This window comes from Chaetodon trifascialis, chromosome 16 (genome assembly GCF_039877785.1).
Source record: "Chaetodon trifascialis isolate fChaTrf1 chromosome 16, fChaTrf1.hap1, whole genome shotgun sequence".
Lineage (NCBI taxonomy): Eukaryota > Metazoa > Chordata > Actinopteri > Chaetodontiformes > Chaetodontidae > Chaetodon > Chaetodon trifascialis.
Window position 1 is genome coordinate 5,405,340 of NC_092071.1, and position 22,605 is coordinate 5,427,944.

Sequence of the window (22,605 nt, forward strand, 5' to 3'; positions counted from 1 at the left end):
AGTCAAATAATGTGTTTTTCGTATAAAAAACTATTTGGGCTTCTCATTGTATCTACTTTTACATACCATCGGAACAATAATGATTAAAGTATTAAATCACGTAAATGTAACTTGTTTAGTAAGTCATCCAAACAACAGGTGGCAGCAGAGGCGGGAAAACCTACGGAAGTGGCTCAAGTTAGCGAAGAAGAATTTTTTCAACCATCGCATTAGTGTGTCTTCCGTGTAGTTCACCATGAAGTAAGTCTACATTTTGATACTAAAATACTTGTTTGCGTTTTTACCTACTATTGCCTTAATTCATTCTGTCCCGGCATCTGCTCTCCGATGTTCACTAACCCGCTAGCCAGTGCTAACAGTTACCTGACTAACATTGTCGGTAACTTAGCTTCGAAGCATCTCCTCATACACTCCAGCTGCTTCGAATCACGTTAGAAATCTCTCACTCTAATCATTATCTTTAAATCGGCCTGGAAACACACCCCAACAAAAGACATGTAACGTTAACAAACCATTACCAGCAGATTTTGGTTCGTACTTAAATTGAGTCACAGCTTTGTTGTGTGTTTCGCATCTGCTGTCATGGCGCTGCATGGCCAGATTTGGTGAAGGAGGATTGTTTTTCTTTCAATTATTCGAGGTCGATTGATGTGCCGAATTCAAGAGTCGGGTCCAAACTTGCACGAAATGTATTCATGCATCTGTCACACATTTACATTTCCTGTTAGATGAGAAACGTAAAATCTGGCGCAGTTTGAATGGAGTCTGGCGTGAAGGTTTCTCCATGCGAAGAGTAACTAGAAGCTTCCTAATACCTGTGAAGTTGTGTGTTTAGAATGCATTTTGGGGACTATTGTGTTATGACTCGGCTTGTTAAGGTTTAGACTTTAGTCCCAAAGGCAAGGATGAACCTGGTCCACCTCCTAAAATGATCATAAATCGAGCCGCACAGGAAACAAAAACTAATTGGTAAGTAAAACCTTTTCTCTGTTTTCAGTCCTCTAACGAAGGTGAAGTTGATCAACGAACTGAACGAACGCGAGGCCGACCTTGGAGTGAATGAGAATGTTTCCTGGCACACTGAGTACAAAGACAGCGCCTGGATATTTATTGGTAAGATGTGCCCTCACTTCCGGATGCTGCGTGTTGTCTTGTTCTGAGCTCCAGCTCTCACATCTGTTGTCACTGAGTGCTTGAATACAGGGACTGGTTGCATGATTCCTATTGAGCTCAGTCAAAATTGAACTTCCTGGGAAAGTCAGATAAAACAATTAATAGATGTGATGTTTGATTACAGATTCCAGTTTGATATTTTACTGGAAATCAACCTCATACCAGAGGAAAAAGGGCATCCACTGGATCATAATATTGTCCACTATTAATATTAAGAAGAAAGAAAGGTTTATAGAGAGACAGTGAACAGTGTTGTGCTTCTGCCTGATCGGTTGGTGTTTGTTTCCCTGCAGGAGGATTTCCATACGAGCTGACTGAAGGGGACATCATCTGTGTCTTTTCTCAGTACGTTTTCCGCAGCCTTTCTCTTAACCAACTAACACACAGCTGCAATACTACCGCCTATTTCTCCTCCCTTGTTAAAACAGCCACAGTCAGAGAATGTGAGAATTCACTTTCCTTTTCTCCCCACAAACCTCAAAAACCTCTCAGGTATGGAGAGATTGTTAACATCAACCTGGTGCGTGACAAGAAGACGGGAAAGTCCAAAGGTTTCTGCTTCATCTGCTACGAGGACCAGAGGAGCACCATCCTGGCTGTGGACAACTTCAATGGCATCAAGGTGACACAGCTGGTGCTTTAACTTGGAGAGATTTGGTCAGCCTGGACAGAGCCAGGCGAGCCGTTTCCCCATTTCCAGTCTTTATGCTAAGCTAAGCAGTTGCTTGCTGCAGTTTCATATTTATTTAGCATTTAGGCATCAGAGTGGTATCAAGCTGAACATCTATCTCTCAAGAAAGCAAATGAGTGCGTTTCCCAAAATGTCAATTTCAGCTGGTTAACCCAGATGGAGGTTAAGGAGGTTCAGAGAGGAGCAGCGGTGTCTCTCTGTCTCTCTCTCATTGGCTAAATTGAGTCTGTGCTGCGTTTGCTGTCAGATTAAAGGCCGGACTCTTCGGGTGGATCACGTTAAAGACTACCGTCCCCCAAAAGACACAGAGGACATTGACGATGTGACCAAACAATTGAGGGAGGACGGCTGTGCTCCCAAAGCCCGCGAGCACTCTTCCTCCTCCTCAGACGAAGACGAGCAGTACGCAATCCCTGTGAAGAAGCCCAAAAAAGGTGAGGTCACTCCCTGTTGTCTCAAATGTAATCCTTCTGTTCTGCCCTCTACAGGCAGACAGCAGTAACTACAGCAGCAGTGAAGCTGTGAATTAATGCTTCAGACTATTAAGGCTAAAATTTGTCATCATTTCATTTCTTCTGTTGCTGCTCCCTGCCTCAGACAAGAAAGAGAAGAAGAAAAAGAAGAAAGAGAAGAAGGAGAAGAAGAAGGCAGAGAAGGAGAAAGAGAGGGGAAGCAGGGTGCAGCACTCCTCGTCTTCCTCACCTCCTCTTCCCCCTCCTGCCGTCAGAATCAAAGAGGAAAAGGCGGACGCCGCCTATGACAAGTACAACCAGAGGGGGGCGCCACCAGGGGGACAACAGAACGGACAGAGACCGAGGGAGAACGAGAGACTCCGGGGAGAAGAGGAGAGGAGGAGGGAGGCAGACAGGGAGAGAGAGGAAGATAGGAGGAGGAATCGTGAGAGGGAGGGTGACAGGAGGAGAGAGACAGACTTTGAAAGAAAAAGAGAGTTTGATCGGGACAGAGACAGTGATAGAAGAAGAGAGACAGACAGGGAGAGAGACAGTGAGAGAAGGAAAGAAACTGACTGGGACAGAGACAGTGAGAGAAGGAAAGAAACTGACCGGGACAGAGACAATGATAGAAGAAGAGAGACAGACAGAGACAATGATAGAAGAAGAGAGACAGACAGAGACAATGATAGAAGAAGAGAGACAGACAGAGACAATGACAGAAGAAGAGAGACCGACAGAGACAATGACAGAAGAAGAGAGACAGACAGAGACAATGACAGAAGAAGAGAGACAGACAGGGAACGTCCCCGTAAACACTGAAACCAGCTGCAGTGATCTGATGATGAAACTCTTCATCGGATGATGTAAAAACGTGTAAATGTAAAACTCAAGCTGATATCGTTGCATCATTTTCCAGAGCGTTTGTTAATGATGGAACACTGAGGTGTAAAGTCCTGCTGGCGCCATCTAGAGGCTGCAGCCTTCATTACACAATACACTGATTTATTCCTCGTGGCCGTGCAGACAGAAAGCAGCACTGGCTGAAAGGATGAGAGTCCACTAACACTGCTAGATTCATGAAGCTGTTAAAGTGATGCTTTCTGTCATTCAGACAGACACTTTAATGTTCCTTTCAGCTTCATTCACAGATAAGTCTCTCTTATTTCACCCAGTTCAGTGTAAACCTGTCAATTGATTGGAGCGGGAAATCTCATGAATGTCCCAGAATGTCCTGTAGAAAAATTAAATGTTTGTATTGTTTGAATGAGTTTTGTACTAAAACAAAGAAATGTCTTCATCTGTGGCATCTGTGTTTGTTTTGTTCAACTTCAGGTGTGGATTTTTTTTTTTTCTTCTGTTCTTACTTTTCAGGCAGCCATTGGCTTCAGTTCATTTCCAAATGGTGTAAAAATCAATGACAAACTTGCATGCCAGAAGTGCATTAACATTTTTTAAAACTTACATTTTACATGTTCACTGTATATTTTACAACAAGACTTAAGATTATTTAGTCATGCTAACATTTGCTAATTAGTATTAAACAGTACAACTGAGGCTGATGGGAATGTCATTAGTTATGCAGATATCTGAACCACATTTCATCACAATCTGTCCAATAGTTGTTGAGATATTTCCATCTGGAGCATTGCCATCACTAGAACAGTGTTGCTAGCAAGGCTAAAAATGAGTGCTTTATGTTGATCGATCACACAGCTCAAGCAAGCTTCGACCGTCAGTTGATAATTACAGACATGGATGGAAATGAGTGTCTGCCTGGAGAAGAACACATTCAGCAACGTGAAATTCTAGTGCACGTGATGGAAAATGGTCAGTAGTGATGGAGGAGTCGCCGATGTCTCAGTGTGTCGCTACAGGCAGCAACCAGTTAGCATAGCATAAACAGCTTGAACATCCAGAAAGCAGCTCCTCACAAGCTCACTGATGAACTGTCACTTGAGAAAAGAAGTAAAGATCAGAATGAGAGAGAAACAAACTGCACCCATTTATTATAGAAACACCACAGAATTGAGCAGAACACCGAGAACAAAGAGGTCGAATCAAAACATCCTCATTTCACAGTCAGATGATGTAAAGATGATGCTATTGATTTACTGTCCTACTGCCACGATACAAACTCCAATAACAGCTGATGATCTTCACAGATTTATTAGGAAAAACAATTAGATTTTTAAAGCCAACATCTCAGTGCTTTCACAAATACATTTTGGTATCATCTTTTTTTTAATTTCAGCTTGGTGGACGGCTCTAAATACTACAATGCCCATGAGCTTCAGATGCTGTTTCTGTGAAGATATTCATCACTAAATTAATCCAAACTGCCTAATGTTTTATCAGGTTTCTACAAAGTCTAATTTTTAGCTTCGGCTCACCATTTGCGGCACATTTAACAGGATGTGATACTTTGCAGTTGATTTTGTTGCTGAAATGCACCCTGGGAGATGTAGTAGACAACTTTCCTACAGTTTTTATGCCCACAGGCATCTTGTAACTGAGTTTTTTCTCAAAGAAGCTGATATCTTCAAATGATTCTGGTTTTCTTCTCTTTTCTCTTCTCTTCTCTTTTGAATCAGTATATTCTGAGGTGTGACAGTTCAGTGAACTACAGCAGCAGCAGAATGAGCAACAAACGTCAGAAACAGCTAGAAAAGTTCCTTTCAAAATCTCTGTAGAGCTGAACAAACGCTAACACAAATACATTTCAAAATTAGCACAAGGAATAAATGCAGCAGTCTTGTTTTTAGAAAATATATTGTCATTATAACTTCATTTACAATATTTTCAAACATTTCCTAAAAAGTCAGCGGGTTGTAAAGTGGAAGTGATTATCAGAGAGCAGCGTTTCCTCTGTGGTTATTATTCAGCGGTGAAGTTAAGTCCCAAACTCCACCTTCAGAAGACAATGTTTATGTCTCAAAACACCCCGAAAATGAAAATAAAGCATCTGGAACCATGAAGAATCTTATTTTAATTAAAAATAATATAAATAAGGAGCTTTAAAGTTTTCCAGCTAACTAATTAGCTTCTTGGCTAAGACCCATTAGCTTGCTAGATAAGGTTTGTTTTCTAGCTAACTATTTAGCTTCTTGGCTAAGTTACATTAGCTTGCTAGATAACCAGGGCTGCCAACTTTTCAACTGAGTTTGAAATCAGATTCAGGATCAGTTCAGTCAGTGCATTTTGAGTAAGCCATCTGTAACATTACTCACTAAGTAAAATACTTGTATGACAATTTCCAACAATTTACACAACTTTAAGACAGCTTTCAGTTTTTGCATCCGTCATCTCGAAGGCGTCGACAGCTCTTTGAAATAAATCTCATTTATTGCCGTTTAACCTCCATGTCATCTCCATCAGGGTGTAGGAGTTTTTTTTCTTGTTGAACAAAAACAGAGGAAACGCCGCCGAGGTCTGAGGGGTTTACGGTTCAGTTACAGACGTGTCTGTGGTCAGAGGTATCTGGTGAAGTTGATTTCTTCCTGGTCAGGTGCTACAAAGGTTTAGAGACAAGGAATGTTGGGAAATTATTTTTTCTTTTCTTTTTTTTACCGACAATGCCATATGAGCTTTGAGCTAAATAAAGATAATAATGTCCAACCATCATATCAGTGTGGCTTTGAACAAGCAGTTTTTGAAAACTTATTTTTCTGATATCAGTTCAGTAAAACAGTCTTGGTTGTATTTCCCTGGGCAGCTTTTCAGTGAAAAAATATCAGGTGAAGTACATCAGCACCACGACTCCCTCAGAAAGAGCTTGAGCAGGAAGAAGAGGAGGTTAGCGGTAGAAAAGTAAGGCGCTGGCGGCTGAACAGACTGCAGGAAGAGGGATCGGAGGATTATTCCTCCATTTCACTGCTTTTATCTGAGATTAAAGAAGGTCTGAGGATTAACTGGATTCCACAGCTCAGTCAGTTCCCACAGAGGTTGAGCATTGACCTCAAATATGTGAGGTTGAGTCTGCAGTGAATCGAAGTGCACAGTCACAACCCTGCAGGATGCTGTCAGTCACTGTCTGCACATCAACTGCTGCAGGGATTTCAACCAGCAACCTTCCACTTAGCCCCACACAGCCCACGGCTCTGTTCTTTAAAGCACAAAGTTGAACAGGCGCGTTCACATTATTCTGCTTTACCTGAACTGCCAGCAGCCTTCTTCAGGTCGAGGCCTCTGGAGTTGGATCGCAGCTTCATTTTGTTTCTTTTGTCTTTAAATCAGGCGAAGACATGTCAGCCAATAGTCATTTCTTTTAGTACAAACACATAACATAAACAACCTTGATCTCTTGGATAAAAGGAGTAACCAAGACACATACTAAGCAGGACATTTTACAGTGTGAACATAAACTTATAATGCACTACAGTTCTCTGTTATCAGCTCACAACAACACACGTGTGCAATAAGCTAATGTAAGCTAGTCAATTTATATATGTGTCATTTATATGGACTCTGCTGCAGACTCGACCCTGACTGAAAGCACAAGAACTGCCAGCTGATGAAAGCAGAATTTTTCCCAGCAAAGATCAGAATATCGTGAACACGCAGGGCCGACAGGTCTGATGAACCCGACAGAAGCTCGTGGGGCTGCGGTGGTAACGAATCTGTTTCCTTAAATGAGACCAGGATCCTTTCTGCTCAGGAGAATAAACTGAGGACAGCTCGGTCTCTGTCCAGTCCAGATGTCCAGGCCTGGAGAAGCAGGTCCGGACTCATTTCCAGAGGCCTGATGCTCTTCACTGGTGGAGGGTCTTCCCAATCGAGGGACAGAGCGACGACCCGTTCTGTCCCGTAATTCATCAAAGTTCAAACACAGACATCTCCCAGGCGGAGCTGGCCTTTGGTTGCTGCTGCTGAGTTGTATGAGAAGCTGTCTCTCAGCATTTAAAACTGCTTAAAGTGTTCTGTTTTTCCTCACAAACGATTCCAGCAGCTCAGCCAGCTGTACCACCGACACCGCAGGACACTTACAGCAGAGGAGTCCCTGTAACCACAGAACCAGACAGAAGGTGAACTCGACACCTCCCTGGCTCCCAAAATGATCCTATACTGTGTCTCTGTAGTGATGTCTTCTGTGTATGACTGTGACTGCCTTTAACGCTGCACCGCTCCCTCAGCACATGGAGATGGTGACATTGATCCCCAGGTTGCCATTGTCTGCAAACAGATGGGCAATGGAGGTGTCGAACACCAGGCAGTCGCTGTTCATGATGGCCGTCGCCACCCCATCGTGGATTGAGCGTGGCGTGGCCTCCCAGGTGAGCCGTCGGCGGTTGCCGTTGAGCTCCAGTCGGTAGGCGAAGTTCTCGGCCTGCTTGCGAGTCCCGATGAGCAGTACAACAGCGAAGAACTGCTGGTGGCCTTCGTACTTCTCCTGCTTCTCCAGCACCAGCATGAAGTGGTGACTAAAACACGACTGCATCATCACCCAGTCCACAGCGCCCGGCAGGTTGATGTCTGTCGCCAGGAAGACGATGTCCTCCCCCTGCAGAGAAAGACATCACAGCCTATACATCCCGACCTCCAAAGAAATCCTCAGCTCTCATTTTTGTGTATGTTAGCTGGCTCGATGCAACAGTGTCAACCCCTCATATGTGTTTATAATCAATATGAGAAAAACAGCGTCATGGAAATGAAGACCTGTACACAAACAAGCATTTGGTTCTAGTCCAGACAACGATACTCCTTTATTTGGTGAGCTGTAATTTTTGTATAAATTGCAAATACAATGCAGAATTATTATAATAAAACAATTAAAATAAGACAAGGAAGCAACTCTGTACTTTAGCTGAATGCTAACATGCTAATGTGGTCACAATGACAGTACTAACATGGTGATGTCTAGCACGTATGAGTTCTACCACGACCCGTGGACGTAAACTGACCTGCAGCGTGGTGATGGACTTGTGTGCGTGCGTCAGGTGAGGCATGACGGCCTCCAGCGAGCCGTGCCACTTGCAGGTAGCACCGGGACAGGGACAGGTGTACGGCCTGAACTCGCACACCTCCTCGTGATCGGGCTTCTCGCTGTGGTGAAGAGTCAGCAGACAGCCGGCCGACGAGTACTGTGGGAGGACACAGACGGGACTGTGTGTTAGAGGAACGGTCCACTGAAAATCTGCTCTCAGCTCAGTGTGGACGCCGTCCTGCTGCCCCGTGAAGCTGGATGAACAACTGGATGACAAGACGTCTGCTAAATCTGTCATTCTGAACAAATTCATTGAACACATTAACAATGAAGGCTTTAAGTATTGGACATATTAAAATGTTGACCAGAAAAGTCAGACGATCACCACATTTATTTCAATTCATCCTGAAGGGAACAGGAATATCTGAACCTCATGTCATCACAATCTGCTGGAACAACTGGCTGATATAAGCATCAACAGAGCCAGAGGTTAGCATGGCTCACAATACGCAACAACAGGGCTGAATGAATTCTATGATGCAAAATCTGTAATAACTTGAGGATGAACTCTTCTGATGATGTTGCAATTGTTGGGTGTTTCTCAGACACTGCAGATCTGACTGAGGGCTGAATCTGTTCAGCAGCCGTGTGGAGTGACAGAGACACAGTGACAGACTCCAGAGAAACATGAGCACTTTCAGACTTTGGATTTTAACGTTTGCTGGATGAGATCACCTCATTATTCCTCCTTATTGTGTTCACTTTTATTTTTCTTTGAGTCAGTCTCGATGGTCTCCAGCATCAGAGCACTATTGTTTCTTATCAGATTCTCTGACCTTTTTCACAGCAGACATTTTGACTCGTCACAGCAGGAAAAACACAAGCAGAACAAAAAACATTGGCTCGCGTTATTAGCTGCACCTCCCTCCATTTTGAAACCCCGTAAAACATCCGCGAGATGAAATCATTATATCTTTATGTTTTATTTTTCTCAAACCATCCAATGTTGTTTGTGAGAACATTTTTCTGTAAATGACAAATGAGCTTCATATTTTCAAAATACAGCCTTTGACATACAAAGTACAGAGTGTACTGCGTTCTGTACGAGCTGTCGCCTGCAGCCGAGAGAAGAACAGCCTGCGTGTTCAATTCAGTCCTCATTTCAATGATCCAGATGGAGCGGCGATATAAATAAAGCCTCACAGTGTTTCTATTCTGGTCGTTCAGGAGCAGATTACAATGTGCCGGCTGCAGCTTTCTTCTCAAATTTGTTGAGATACTGAAGGTCACGGTGATGAGATTCTCCCTCCTCCTCTTTCATCTCCAACAACACAGCACCTATAGATAGAACAGGAGCCTATAGCAGCGTACGAGGGGGGAGCACTGATGAGGACAGTAAACGAGGTATGAAATCAGCGAGACGACGAGGAGCTTAGGAAGAGAGAGAGGGGCTCCAGGGAGGCAGGCGGCGGCGTTAGTGATGCTGTTTGAACATCTGAACACGACTCGTTGCACAGAGAGAGCATCCATAAACATGAGGATGAGAGGAACCTCAGTCAGCTTCACTTTGGCTGCTGGATTGAATGTTCTGCAGGCAACATCAGCCTGGTCACTGATTGGTCACCAGCAGTAGATTTTCCCTGCAGACTGACTGTGAAGGAACCAGAGAATAAAAACAATAAAACTGAAATCATCATCTATATATAAAGACAGAAAAATCTCTCAAAATGGCTGCAGATTAATTTTCTGTCGGATGACTAATTGATCGTGATCGTTCATTAGCGTCGATGCTCACAGCGTCATCGTTACTGTTAGTATTCCTTGTGTGGATGGTCTTTTAGTCTCTAGTTATGGGTCAAACACTGGATCCTACATTTCCCATAATGCAGCTGGATAGTGTCTTTCATTAGAGCCTCCCTGCTTGGTAAACACCACCACCTTTCGATCTCCACACCTTCAGTTTGTACCTCCGACTTCCTGTCATAAATCTGTATCGTCTCCTGATGACGTCACTATGATGAGTACTTTGACATGTAAAATTCTCTTTGAAGTATTCACGTAAGTCAGACTTTATTTCAGAGCTTCCACTGCCAGTTGTTTTTTTGTTCAATCGACTGTTTGTTGATCATCTCAGCTGTAAATCATCATCAGTCTGCCTCCACACAGATCAAACTCTTTGAATGTGAACACGCTCGCTTAACAAAAAGGATTTAACAGCATTGGTCTGAGGCTCATTCAGCAGAGTCACAGTGACAGACACAGTCGCTGTTCCTGCCGCTCTACTGGGTGTCGACGGTCGTCTCGAACGGCGTGACAAGTGGATTCACTTCAGAGGGGTGAAGTGCAGGATTTGGCTGTTTGTCTCCTGGATAAAACGCCTCCACGTGTGCAGCATGGAACAGGAACAGGCAGTGGGAGGATGATGGATGGCGGATGCTTCCATCTATTCATGAATATATAATTCTAACCTCTCTCTCTCTCTCTGGTTTTGTTTACCCAGGCCTGGTGACACATTTCTTATTTACAGCAGCAGGCTGATGACAGAGCGGCTGCCCCAGAATCTGTCGACAGAAGAGAAGACAGCAACACGACCTGCTGCGAGGACACGAAGCCTGACATGAAGAGCAGACCCGATCCAGACGACAATATCAGAGACATTAACATACAGACGAAATCACAAGTATTCAACCCCCTCAACCTGCAGATTTCTGATTTCTATTTTTTCTAAAAAAAAAAATCCTGTAAGCAAAATTATTCCCCCAGATTCCAGTTGGTATTCTTAGTTTCTATGTTGCCTCACTTCCAGAGGGATTCAGAAATTGGCGCCGAGATGTCCAATCAATGACATTCAAGGAATGATTCCTGAACCAATGTTTGCTTGACTTGGACATTTGGCTTGGGATCATTGTCTTTTTGGGAAGTCCAGAAGAGGGCATTACATTCTTCTTCAACATGGCCTCCATGATCCCGTTTTGCCGGTTGGGATGGGATCCATACGTAAAAACACCTCCAGAAAACTCTCGGGGTGATATTTTAGCTCCTGCCTTCATCCTCCTGCAGGTCTTCTGATTCCCCTTGGAGAAATTTTGCTGACTGGGATCATAAATAAAACACCTCAGAGATGAGGCAGGGCATTAGACTACAACTCCCTCGTAAGAAATGCTTTTATAATAACAACTTTAAGACATATTACCTGGCGTGTTTACGATGACATCATTGCACTGTTTGATCTATTGCTAACTGGAACAACGATCAGAATCATCTATTAGTCATGTGCTGAAAAAAGAGGAAGGTGACACAGCAGGAGGGTCGGTGTTCGTCTCATGAAATATTCATCAGCTGCAGGTCAGAACGCAGCAGCAGCTTCCTGAAAATGGCTGCAGGCTGGAAAACAGACGGATTCATTAAGGCCAAAGTGCTGCTTGTTTTCACGGTTAACTCCTCTTCCCGTGAAAAATGACGCCTTTTTAATAAAATGACGCCAAACTACCAAAGCTGAGAGTTCAAGAAGTCAAAATGCATCAAACTTTCAGTCATGGTACATATTTACACGTCTGTTTTATCTTTCTTTCATAGCTATGAGGCAGAAAAAAGGTTTAATTTCATCTTCACGGCAACAAAAGTGGAGCAGAACGTCAGCTTCAGAAGTCAAATAAACACTCTGCTGTTTACACATCATTCAAAGATGGCTGCCACCGTTATTCGTCTTGCAGTAAGCTACACACACATGCTTCCGTCTCAGCAGCTTTCATCAAACAAGCTCTGATAAACCCACCGGCTCAGCAGCAAACAGCCAACAGACACAGTTAGAGACCAGCTGGTGAACACAGTGAAGCATTTAGCAGCTAAAGAGCCAGAGATTTCCCTCAGGAGTGGGTAAAGACCAAAAGCTGAGCTAAGACAGTGAATGCTGGACTCATGGGGTGGACACAGTCATCCACAGATGACATCAGATGTGTTTTCAGCTTGTGAAGTTGGTTTGGGATATCCTCATAAATGAACACGATGCAGCAGCTTGTTGCTGCTGTACTCTCAACATTAACGGAAGAGTATCCTCCATGAGCGTCGCCATGTTTTTCTCCAGGAAGACATTTCAACGTCAAACTGTAATGAAAAATGTAAACGACATTTCATCACAGCTGAAGAAGAAGAACTGCAAAGGTGGTTGAATGTGTTTAAACCATCAATCAATTCATCAAAAAATAAAACAACTGTTTTGTAGGACCGAACAGGCCTGGATTTCTGACTCTGACTCACTTAAATGACATTTTTTAAAGACAAGTGACCCAGATACATACTAAGCGGGACATTTAAAGTGTAAAAATAAACTTGTCAATTCTCTCTGTAATGGAGACACAGCTTCTAAATTACCTCAAACACATTGTTCACATTTCTCTACTGACGTTTACTGTTGGTGATCAGTCCACATTTACACAGACACTGATGTATATCTGAAGTCCTGTATGAGCCAGGCTGCTTCTTCCATCTACCTTTAATTGAGAGGTCAAGCTACTGCTGAACCACAACAAACCAGCTGCATATTTACACTCTTTAGTATAATAATACTCAGTGATTCACTCTTTCTTATCCAACAATGTACACACACACACACACACACACACACACACACACACACACACACACACACACACACACACACACACACACACACACACACACACACACACACACACACACACACACACACACACACACACACACACACACACACACACACTACAGCCTCCTCCATTAAAAACAACAGCAAACACACACAGTATGTTTAACCAGAGGCAGAACAGATGCACGGCTGACAGTGAACAAATCCCAAACACCTTTAATCAGCATGAAATATGAAAAACTGTATGTTTCTGTGTCCATCAGGTCCACCAGAGCTGAAAAACCAACACAGCAAGAAAAACACTCTGCAGAACCTCAGCCTGCATCACCTCAATCAATACCAATCAGGCTAAAAGCACCGTGTGTGTGTGTGTGTGTGTGTGTGTGTGTGTGTGTGTGTGTGTGTGTGTGTGTGTGTGGTGAGACAGGTTGGTAAATGGGTTAGAGGTAAAAGACTGCCTGCATCAAGCTTCACTTCAGAGTGGTTTGAGGCTTTTTCATTAGCGGGAAATCAGTGGAGTCAGTTAGTTTTAGATCAATAATGAAATCAGATTCATTTAAAAACAGATGAAGTCAGCTCGTCAATACGTAACAGGACAAACAGCCTGAATGCTTGCTCGTGTCCCTGAGAGCCTGCAGTGTTTATTGTGCGTGAAATTACCCCAAAAGTAGTGATTTAGCTGTTTTTATTAGACATTTAGAAAGAAAACATCACTGCAGGAAAAAAGCAGATCAGAGCTGAAATACGTGGATCAGTGCATCCCGACCGGGACGACAGTTGGTGCAATACATCCATAGATTTTACAGTCTATCAGACGGCAAACGCTGCACAGAGGTTTGTAATACTGAGACTATCACCGTGGCAACTATTTTATCTTTTGATGCAACGACTGGAGGTAAAAGTAGAAATACAGCACTGATGCACGTCTCCCAGGTGGAGCTTTATTTGCATTATTCCACACTGCAGCAGCATCCAGCCGTTTTCAGACGCTGCAGAGTAACAGAGGAACGGCCTCGCTCAGGAGCTGCTGCTTCAAACTGATGCTCAAATCCAACAAGAGTCACAGAGACCAGCAGCTACAGGATGGGTCTCCATTCGCCCCACGACTCACCTGACTGCCCGGCAGCGGTTTGGTGCGGCCGACAGGTCGACTGGCTCTGCCCCTGACCTCCGACCCCTGCTGCTGCTGCTGCTGCTGCTGCTGTCCAGAGTTAGCAGTTAGCCCTGCGGCGCTAGTGGAACCAACTCCATGGTGGCGGTGCCAGCCCAGCAGGCAGCGCCACTGAGCCAGCTCCCTGAGGAGAGGCAGGCAGGAGGCCGGACACAGCATCGAACACACACACAGCTGGCTGACTGACACACACACACACACACACACACACACACACACACACACACACACACACACACACACACACACACACACACACACACACACACAGATTACTTTCAAACTTTTAGTCCAACAGTCCAGAAACATCAGCCAGCAGATAACAGGTATCAATGCCAGATCAAACACGACAACTAATAAACTTTTCACACTGCCACAGAGCAGACGAGGAGGCAACAAATCCCCCACAAAAAGACCCTGATCCAGAATCCTGGGAAGAGACCCAAATCTCTGGATGGCAGGATATCTTGTTAGCGACCTATAGGCTTGGTTTTTGTTTCACATGGTTACCTAAACCATATCTTCTTTTAACATGTAACTAATGTTTAAAACAACACTTTGCTGCTTTATCGTTTGGTCACAACTTCCCAAAGTCCAAAGCAATGTTTTCAAATGTCTCGCTTTGTTGTCTGGATGCCTGATTGCATTTGTTATTAATACTCAAAAAGGAGAGGAGCCATCCATCCATCCATACATTTTCTGTGCCGCTTATCCCTTTCGGGGTCGCGGGGGGGCAGAGCCTATCTCGGCTGTCAACAGGCAGGAGGCGGGGTACACCCTGGACCGGTCGCCAGCCGATCGCAGAGGAGAGGAGCCATTAAAGGTAAAACACTGATTTAATAAGCTCAGCATGTATACAAGGACATGTGCTGAATGACCTGAAAAACAGGCAAAAGGCCTGAATCAGGCAGGTTCCTCTGCTGCTCTGACGATGAGCGCCAAGCTTGAAGTCCACCGACACCCAAAGCAGCTGCTGTAATCTGTATTAAAATGATTATTGTAACTTGTTCTTTTCTGAAAACTGGTTTACAGTGCAGGTAAAAACTACACATCTTGCTTCCCAGAGTCCCAACAGCCAGAGCTACATGTTGGTTAGCAGGTAGTTTATTCCATCCTTCATTGTCCTAAAGTTAGAGGCTCTGACTTTGAAGTTACATTTCTAAAGTTATTTGTCCCTCTACGCCCTCTGTACTTTAACCAGACAGACAGCAGCCGGTCAGCAGCTGTTCAGACAGACTGCAGAGCCACGTGGAGATCATATAGCAGAGAGATTAAAATGACTGGCTGCACGTTGGACCAGGTTCGGTTTCCGCAAAAACACATGAAATCAGAGGATTCACCTCTGAAATAAATCCTCTGTTTCCACTCAGATGGTTCATGACACCAAGTTTAGTCTGAGCTGTCAGATTAAATCAGGAGCAAAACCTGACCTGGGAACCGCCCTGCAGTTCAAGCACCTCTGAGTAAGTCTTTATGCATATTAAAACAGGACTCAGCTGCATGTGTGAGCAGCTTGTCGAGCCTCATTGTGTCACTGTGCTGCATCCTGCTCATAAAGAGCAGCATCACAGCGACCATGTTCATCTGCAGGCTGTGAAAACTGTATCTTATTCTTTACGACCCGTTCAGGTGGACAGATGAACAGAGACGTCAGGTTTGAGTGCTTCAGTCAGCAACATAACTAAGACTTCATATTGTTAACTGGAGCTTAATGATCAACTGATTATTAGCTTATCTACTGAAGAGTAACCAGCAACAATTCTGATCATCAATCATTTCAGTCTTTGATTGAGAAAAACAGCGATTCTCTACTTTTACTGAAGATTTGCTGCCTGTCTTCAGTTTGACAAAACGAGACGTGAAGACGTTGCCTTGGACTCTTGGGAAACTTTGACACTTTGGTTGTTATTTTCTGATGTTTTATAGACTAAATTAATCAATTAGTCTAACGGAACCATGACCAAATCAGCAATGAGAATATTACTTGCTGCCCCAATTCATTTTTCACTGTTTCAAACAATTAATCAATAAAACAACAGGCAGATTGATCAATAAAGAAGATTACTGTAAATGATCAGAACCATCGATATAAAATAAATATCTATCAACAGTTATGCTAATCAATCATTTCAGTCCAGTCAAGATACCAAAATATCAGCTGGCTGCAGTTTGTCCAACAACAACTGAACAATCCATCGAAATAAGAGCCAATAGATAATCAATCAACACAGGAATTCTTAGAACACACACACACACACACACACACACACACACACACACACACACACACACACACACACACACACACACACGTACCAGCTCCTGTTGGTGAAGCCTAACAGACGCAGCAGTAATGCAGCTGAACGTCGCTCGCGCGCTCTCTCCTGCTGCAGCAGAAGGAAAAAAAAAACTGTTTTCTTCTTCTGTGGTGAAAAAAAACGAAGCTCCGAAAACACCCAAACACACACAGTGACTGTCACACAAACGCAGAGCCAAAACACAAATGCCGATGGACACACACACATACGCACACACACAGCTGTGTGCCGTTTGTTCCTCTGTCGACCGGCGGTGAATACCAGCGACACACACACACACAAACACACATACACACACACACACACACGCGCCGGGGTGAAACACACTCTCCCTCCGTACGCTTTCAGTGAATGTCTCTCGCCCTCTCTCCTCCTCTCTTTGGCTGAGCGGCAGAGAAACATTCACCCTCCAATCGACCGCACAGTACCATCACGAGACACACACACACACACACACACACACACACACACACACACACACACACACACACACACACACACACACACACACAGTGGGGGCGGGGAGAAAGAAAGCGGAGAGAGAGAATAAAAGGAGAGTATCGCTCAGCCAAGTGCGATCCTCCTCCTCCTCCTCCTCCTCCTCCTCCTCCTCCCAGCATCTGTCAACGCCCCCCCAACGCACACATGGACACGCACACACACCTTCCTTTCAACTCTGCAGTGTGTTTACATCGCGTTGTACCTGTATGTAAGTGTGTGTGTGTGTGTGTGTGTGTGTGTGTGTGTGTGTGTGTGTGTGTGTGTGTGTGTGTTGCTGAGTTGACAGCTGCTGAGAACAGCGAGTTTCCTTGCCTCTTTCTATTTTTATCTCTTCTCTGATTTATTTTTATTTCCTCTTTTTTTCTTGTCCCAGACAAGAAGGAAAAGAGAAATATGCTATTGTTGTTATACTAAAAACCACATCTGATAAGGCACTGCCTTGACTGAAGACAGACAAAACACAAAACCCGATTCTGTAAAAGACATACAGCCTCCAGTCCAAAGACTTTATACAGCTATTAATTAGCCTAATTCAGCAGCGTGTGAAGGGACTTTTGTAGCTTGTATATGCTCATCAATACAGACAGGAGGTTCGCTGCAGCTGACATATACTGTATAGATTAAAAAAATAAATAAATTCTAGGGCTATTACAAATAACTTTACAATAAATTAATGTATTCTTCATTCTTGGCAAACTCCAAGCATTGGTGTTATTAAAAAATAAAACATATTCAGCAGCCATAGTTTTGTGTTCATAATACCAATATACCCCTTATTGACCCTGGAATTTTGTATGGGCACAACTCAAGTGATATTTATACGATGATATAGTTAATTTTATATTAATCAAATATTACTGTAACTCTGTCCACAAAGATCAGATATCAAAGATACAACTCATCACCAGACACTAAAAATATTCACCAAGAACAGCTCACACAGCTCTGACACCAGACCCTGATGGGCTGAAAAATGCCTTTTTCACATTCTAACATGCTGACCGTGTGTGCGAGGCCTGAATCTCTGCTCCAAGGTCACGATGTGAAAAAGAAAACAACACAACAAAACAGCAGAGGAAGACAGATCCCCGCCCACAGTGTTTGATTGACAGGTGCAGGAACTCCAGAGATGAGCCCTTGGCAACAACGATGAGGAAAAACTAAAAGGAAATACAACTGTTTCCTGTCTACAGGAGCTCAGAGGACGCTCTCACACACCTGCACTGCAGCTGCAATGCATGCTGGTTTATTGAGGCTGCTACTTGTCACTCTGGTCTCCAGCCTGCTCATGTAATTATAGAGAGTGTTCAGCTGAGAAACTGCACAGTGAAGTTATATTATCACCCCTACAGATTGAATAATGAATTCAGCTGAACTGTGTGGTAAACTGCAGTTCTTCTCATGGCCACTAGAGGCTTTGCTTAGGCTTCATTCAGTCCTTTCAGTGACATCACTGCAGTGTAGAGGGTTCAGGCCTAAAATCGATATCAGGTTATTAAAAAACAATTTGCTAATATTTGAAAATATATCACAGTATTGCAAACGTATGCAAAACAAGAAAGGCATCAAGCTGATGTTACATGCAGAGATCTGCGGTCCACTGCAGCGTTTTCCACAGCGTCTGAAACTAGAGCTGCCGTGATAAAACGATTCGTCTGGTGACAGAAAAATCAACTGGAAGTATTTTCATAACTGATGAATCTATCACCTGGGTTATTCTTTATAAGGAAATCAATAACTCAGGTCTCCTCGTTAATCAACGTGAATACTGCTGCAACCCACCAGACGAACCCTAATTAGCTTTACGATTTGATTCTCCAAAATATCCATAATCAGCCTCAAAAATCCAGTACGGGTCAGACAAACCACCTCACAACAAAGGCTGATGGGTAACCTCACACAGAGCAGCATAGCACAGGGAAGCATTGGACTGGACGTCTGCCAGCAGGTACAAACACACACACATACACGGCTGCAGGTAGGCGGTGAATGTGTGCATGAATGCAGATGAGATTCTCCGGGTTTGAAATGGAAATGAAGTAAAAGAGAAGCTCATCTCCACCGACAACATGTTAATGACAGTAATGTTAAGACAGAAACTGAAGCACAATCTGATCCTTTTTTCCTCTAAAAACACCAGAATGCCACCGTGTTGAAGTACTGGGATCATATTTCGCTTAGTTTATCAAAACAGGCCGTTTATTTTTAATGTGCAACTATTTAAATAAACCTCCTGAAAAATCATCATCATGAATAAAGAAAAGTCTTGTGTGAAAAAGCTGCTGTCCATTAATCAGAGAGTCCTTGAATGCATCAAAAGAGAGAACACATCAACAATAAGAGTTGAGTTTTACAAAACAACCCAATAAATTCTTCAGCAAGTTTCAACTGAACTGATGCTCCTAAAAATAAAATGACATTTCCATCATCATTTCTGTACAAACCAAACATGCAACAAACAGTATGAAGGCATTACATTAAATCTCTAGTCAAAGCACACACATAGTTCCAGCACCCAGCTCAGTCCTCCTCCTCCTCCTCCTCCTCCTCCTCCTCAGCTTTCAGTTGACCTCAGAAACTCAATTCAACATTAATGCATCTAAAATGGAGTCAGAGCTGTTTCTGACAGCCAGCTGTCTCACTGCACCTCCGACTGCCTGACTCCCTGTTTACCTGTCTGTCTGTAAGCTGACAGCGATGACAGACACGGCCAAAAGTATGCGGACGCCTGAACATTACGGCCATATGTGATGACTGAACACGTCATTCCAAAACCTATTTTATGATCCACTTCTGGTCCTCATGATATATTTGCATGGAAGATAAGCAGCTTGTCTTTAGACTCATACTGATGATGTTATGCAGCAAAGAGGAAAAAAGCAGAAGTTTCAACTAATTATATGACACTGAGCGTCAACCCAACCAAGCATTTCTTTCATTTGTTCCACTTCCTGTTTTGTTTTTTAACATCTGGTTACTCTTGCTGCCACACTTAATACAACCAAAACATCTCTGTCCTGATTGGTTCACATAGTCTTTTAATATGTCTCAGACTTGCAAACACACGCCCATGTTCATGAGGTCATAATATGAAAAACACTGTATATCTCATTGATAATATAATATAAAACAAATAACTCATTACACAATAATAAGCACGTCATAGAAAACTGTAACTAACCAGATGAGCTCCCAGAGCTGTGAACTGATCTAACAGTCAGCAGACGTTTATCAGACTGCTGGAGGAGAAACTCTCACGTTGTTCCAGCTCTATGAGTCCTTCAGCTGACATCAGAGAACAGATCAGACATTTGATCAAACGCAGGCAGCACATTCTCACTTCCTGTATAGACAGGAAGTTGAAAGACACTTCACAGAGCCAGATCAGCATCAGGAGCAGTGGGTTTATTTAATAATGGTAAATTTAATAATTGAAAACATGCATTGCACACTTTGGTCATCACCACTGTAACTGGCAGGACACCAGTACACGTCTCTGTGTCACTGGTAACCAATAGTACAAGCTCACAGACATGCACACCTTCCAAATGTCAACAACTTGCTTCAAGCAAGCTAATTGGGTAATCCAAACCAGGTCAGGAGGCAGGTTTCAAAGTCAGAAAACAATTAACATTTAAGAGACACGAGAGTGTTTGCTTACATCTAGCCTGGAGAACACCTGAACGGCGTGAGTGTGGTCAGACACACAGAGCTTCCCCAGACTAAAAGTCATTTTCCTCAATTTAAGGACTCAAACACAATGTTCCCTGCATCCACAACAGCAATTAAAAACATCATCTCAGTTAGGATGAAGACACCGCTTCATCGTCTTCATCACTCGTTCCGGACAATCAAGACTGACTTCTATAAATCGGTGGAGTGTCCCTTTATGTTCAGCAGGGGACCTCTGCGGAGACAGACTCTTGTCAAACTCCGCTCCAGACACGGAGACAAACTCCGGATTTGTTTTGGTCCTGGTGGCGCCCCTGTGACGTCACAGGACACGCGCACACCCTGCGCCAGTTAGCAGGTTGCGGAATGAGGAAGTTGTGTGGAAAAGTGGACAGAAGTGAGAGCTTAGGCTGTGTTTGTGTCGGTCGTCCGTTAGCGGGTGATCAGGTGTGTCTGTGTGTGGTTTACCTTGCAGGGGAACGGCAGTGTGGAGGCCACCTTCTCCATGGCCAGGTTCCGGATGCTGGGGGTGAGCGGGCCTCGGCAGGTCGGACAGCAGCTCAGCTTTTGGCGGCACGGGTTGCAGACCAGGTGACCCGCCTGGCACTGTAGGATGGGCGGCAGGACATAGTCGAAGCATACCGGGCACTCGAACAGCGCCGTGAGCTCCGGGGACTGCCCGGGCAGACCGGCCGCATTTAGGGACACAGCGGAGGAAGGGGTAGCAGACCCCGACCCGGCCACGGAGCCCACACCGGCAGCTGCTGCCGCCGCTGCTGCGGCTGCGGCTGCGGCGGCGGCGGCAGCAGCAGCGGCGCCTCCCGATCCACCGTGCTTTCCTCCGCCAGCTTTCCCAGCCCCGAGTCCTCCACCTCCGGCTCCAGCTGAGGACGGACGGCTCATGGCTTCCAGCTGCGGTCCGCTTCCTGTGAACTGCCGAGTGAGCGGTAACGTCATCTACTGTTTACTACAGGACGTCGCTCCAAGCCCCCGGAGACACAACATGGCGGCTGCCAATTTGTATCGCCTGCCGTGTGCTGTCATTGGGCACAGCATGTAAATTGACAGGGCGCTCAGCCAATGAGAGAGTGGAGTCGTGTCATTATGTAATGTTTGGAAGGAAAGCTAAACAGAGGAAAAAAAAAAAAAAAAGAGGTTCAGTTTAAGTCAGCAGCACGAGATGAAGACAGCAACATTTCTGTTAGTATGAATGAAATACTTTTGAACATATTAAGAATTTTACACACACACACACACACACACACACACACACACACACACACACACACACAAACAACCGTCTGAAATAGTGTTACTGCTATTAGTACAAACCGCATACCTTGACCACTACTACCTTTATTATTATATCACTATATTTTATATACTACTGCCCAGCTTTTACTTTTCTTGAATTTTGCATTTTGTGCTACTTCATACTTTCACTTCCCTTTATTTCAGAGGGAAATTTTCTCTTTATGTCACTTCAGTATTTTGAAAGCTTAACCTTTTACTACGCAGATTCTGAATTTTTATACAAAGCTTGCAATCAACTGATAACATGATACATGATCATGGGTTAAAGCTATAACATTAAAATACTGTTTGTACATGAATCATTCTATAATAATAATCCAATATATACCCACAATAACACGCTGACGGGGACCATCTTGCAAAATGAGTAGTCTGGCTTCCTAAGAGAAAATATAATATACCTCTGGCGCCCCTCAGTGGAGGGCAAGGTGTAACTACATCTTGCTCTCGTCTGTTTTTGTACTGCTTCCAGTCATCAGCCTCTCAAAGTGAGAGTAACTTTCACTCAGGGTTTTCTCAAATATCACTAATCTGTCCTCCCTAAATCCTGATCACTCTAATGAATATTTCCTCTTATTCTGATTATGACACTTCACCCAGTTTTCACTTCATGTGATCCACAGCGTCTGTACTGTATGGGCTCCTGTCCCGTTTCAGGATGTGAGATTTGGACTGTTGGTCTGTCCACTGACCGCTGAATCCGCTGACATCATCAAGTCGAGGACCTCAGCTGATTTCTGTAGGTAGGAGACGGTGACCATCAACACCA

The 22,605-nt window shown here is 44.0% G+C and overlaps 2 protein-coding genes across 4 annotated transcripts; one reads left to right on the forward strand and one right to left on the reverse strand.

Moving 5' to 3' along the window:
• Positions 1 to 167: 167 nt before the first annotated feature.
• rbmx2 (RNA binding motif protein X-linked 2) lies at positions 168 to 3,623 on the forward strand. 2 transcript variants are annotated; one of them, XM_070983035.1, is made up of 7 exons: positions 168 to 240; positions 998 to 1,113; positions 1,467 to 1,518; positions 1,666 to 1,795; positions 2,112 to 2,298; positions 2,462 to 2,813; positions 2,952 to 3,336. In XM_070983035.1, exons 1-7 carry the CDS (start codon positions 236 to 238, stop codon positions 3,136 to 3,138), a joined length of 1,029 nt encoding a protein of 342 aa, XP_070839136.1. In that variant the 5' UTR covers positions 168 to 235; the 3' UTR covers positions 3,139 to 3,336. The 2 variants fall into 2 exon arrangements, with proteins under 2 accessions (XP_070839136.1, XP_070839135.1); XM_070983034.1 differs by having other exon boundaries at positions 2,462 to 3,623.
• A 1,728-nt stretch (positions 3,624 to 5,351) lies between these two features.
• Positions 5,352 to 21,534, reverse strand: siah2l (seven in absentia homolog 2 (Drosophila)-like). 2 transcript variants are annotated; one of them, XM_070983654.1, is made up of 4 exons: positions 16,348 to 16,811; positions 13,972 to 14,209; positions 8,217 to 8,396; positions 5,352 to 7,816 (listed from the first exon to the last, which is right to left on the reverse strand). In XM_070983654.1, exons 1-4 carry the CDS (start codon positions 16,749 to 16,751, stop codon positions 7,445 to 7,447), a joined length of 1,194 nt encoding a protein of 397 aa, XP_070839755.1. In that variant the 5' UTR covers positions 16,752 to 16,811; the 3' UTR covers positions 5,352 to 7,444. The 2 variants fall into 2 exon arrangements, with proteins under 2 accessions (XP_070839755.1, XP_070839754.1); XM_070983653.1 differs by lacking the exons at positions 13,972 to 14,209; positions 16,348 to 16,811 and adding an exon at positions 20,991 to 21,534.
• Positions 21,535 to 22,605: the final 1,071 nt, after the last annotated feature.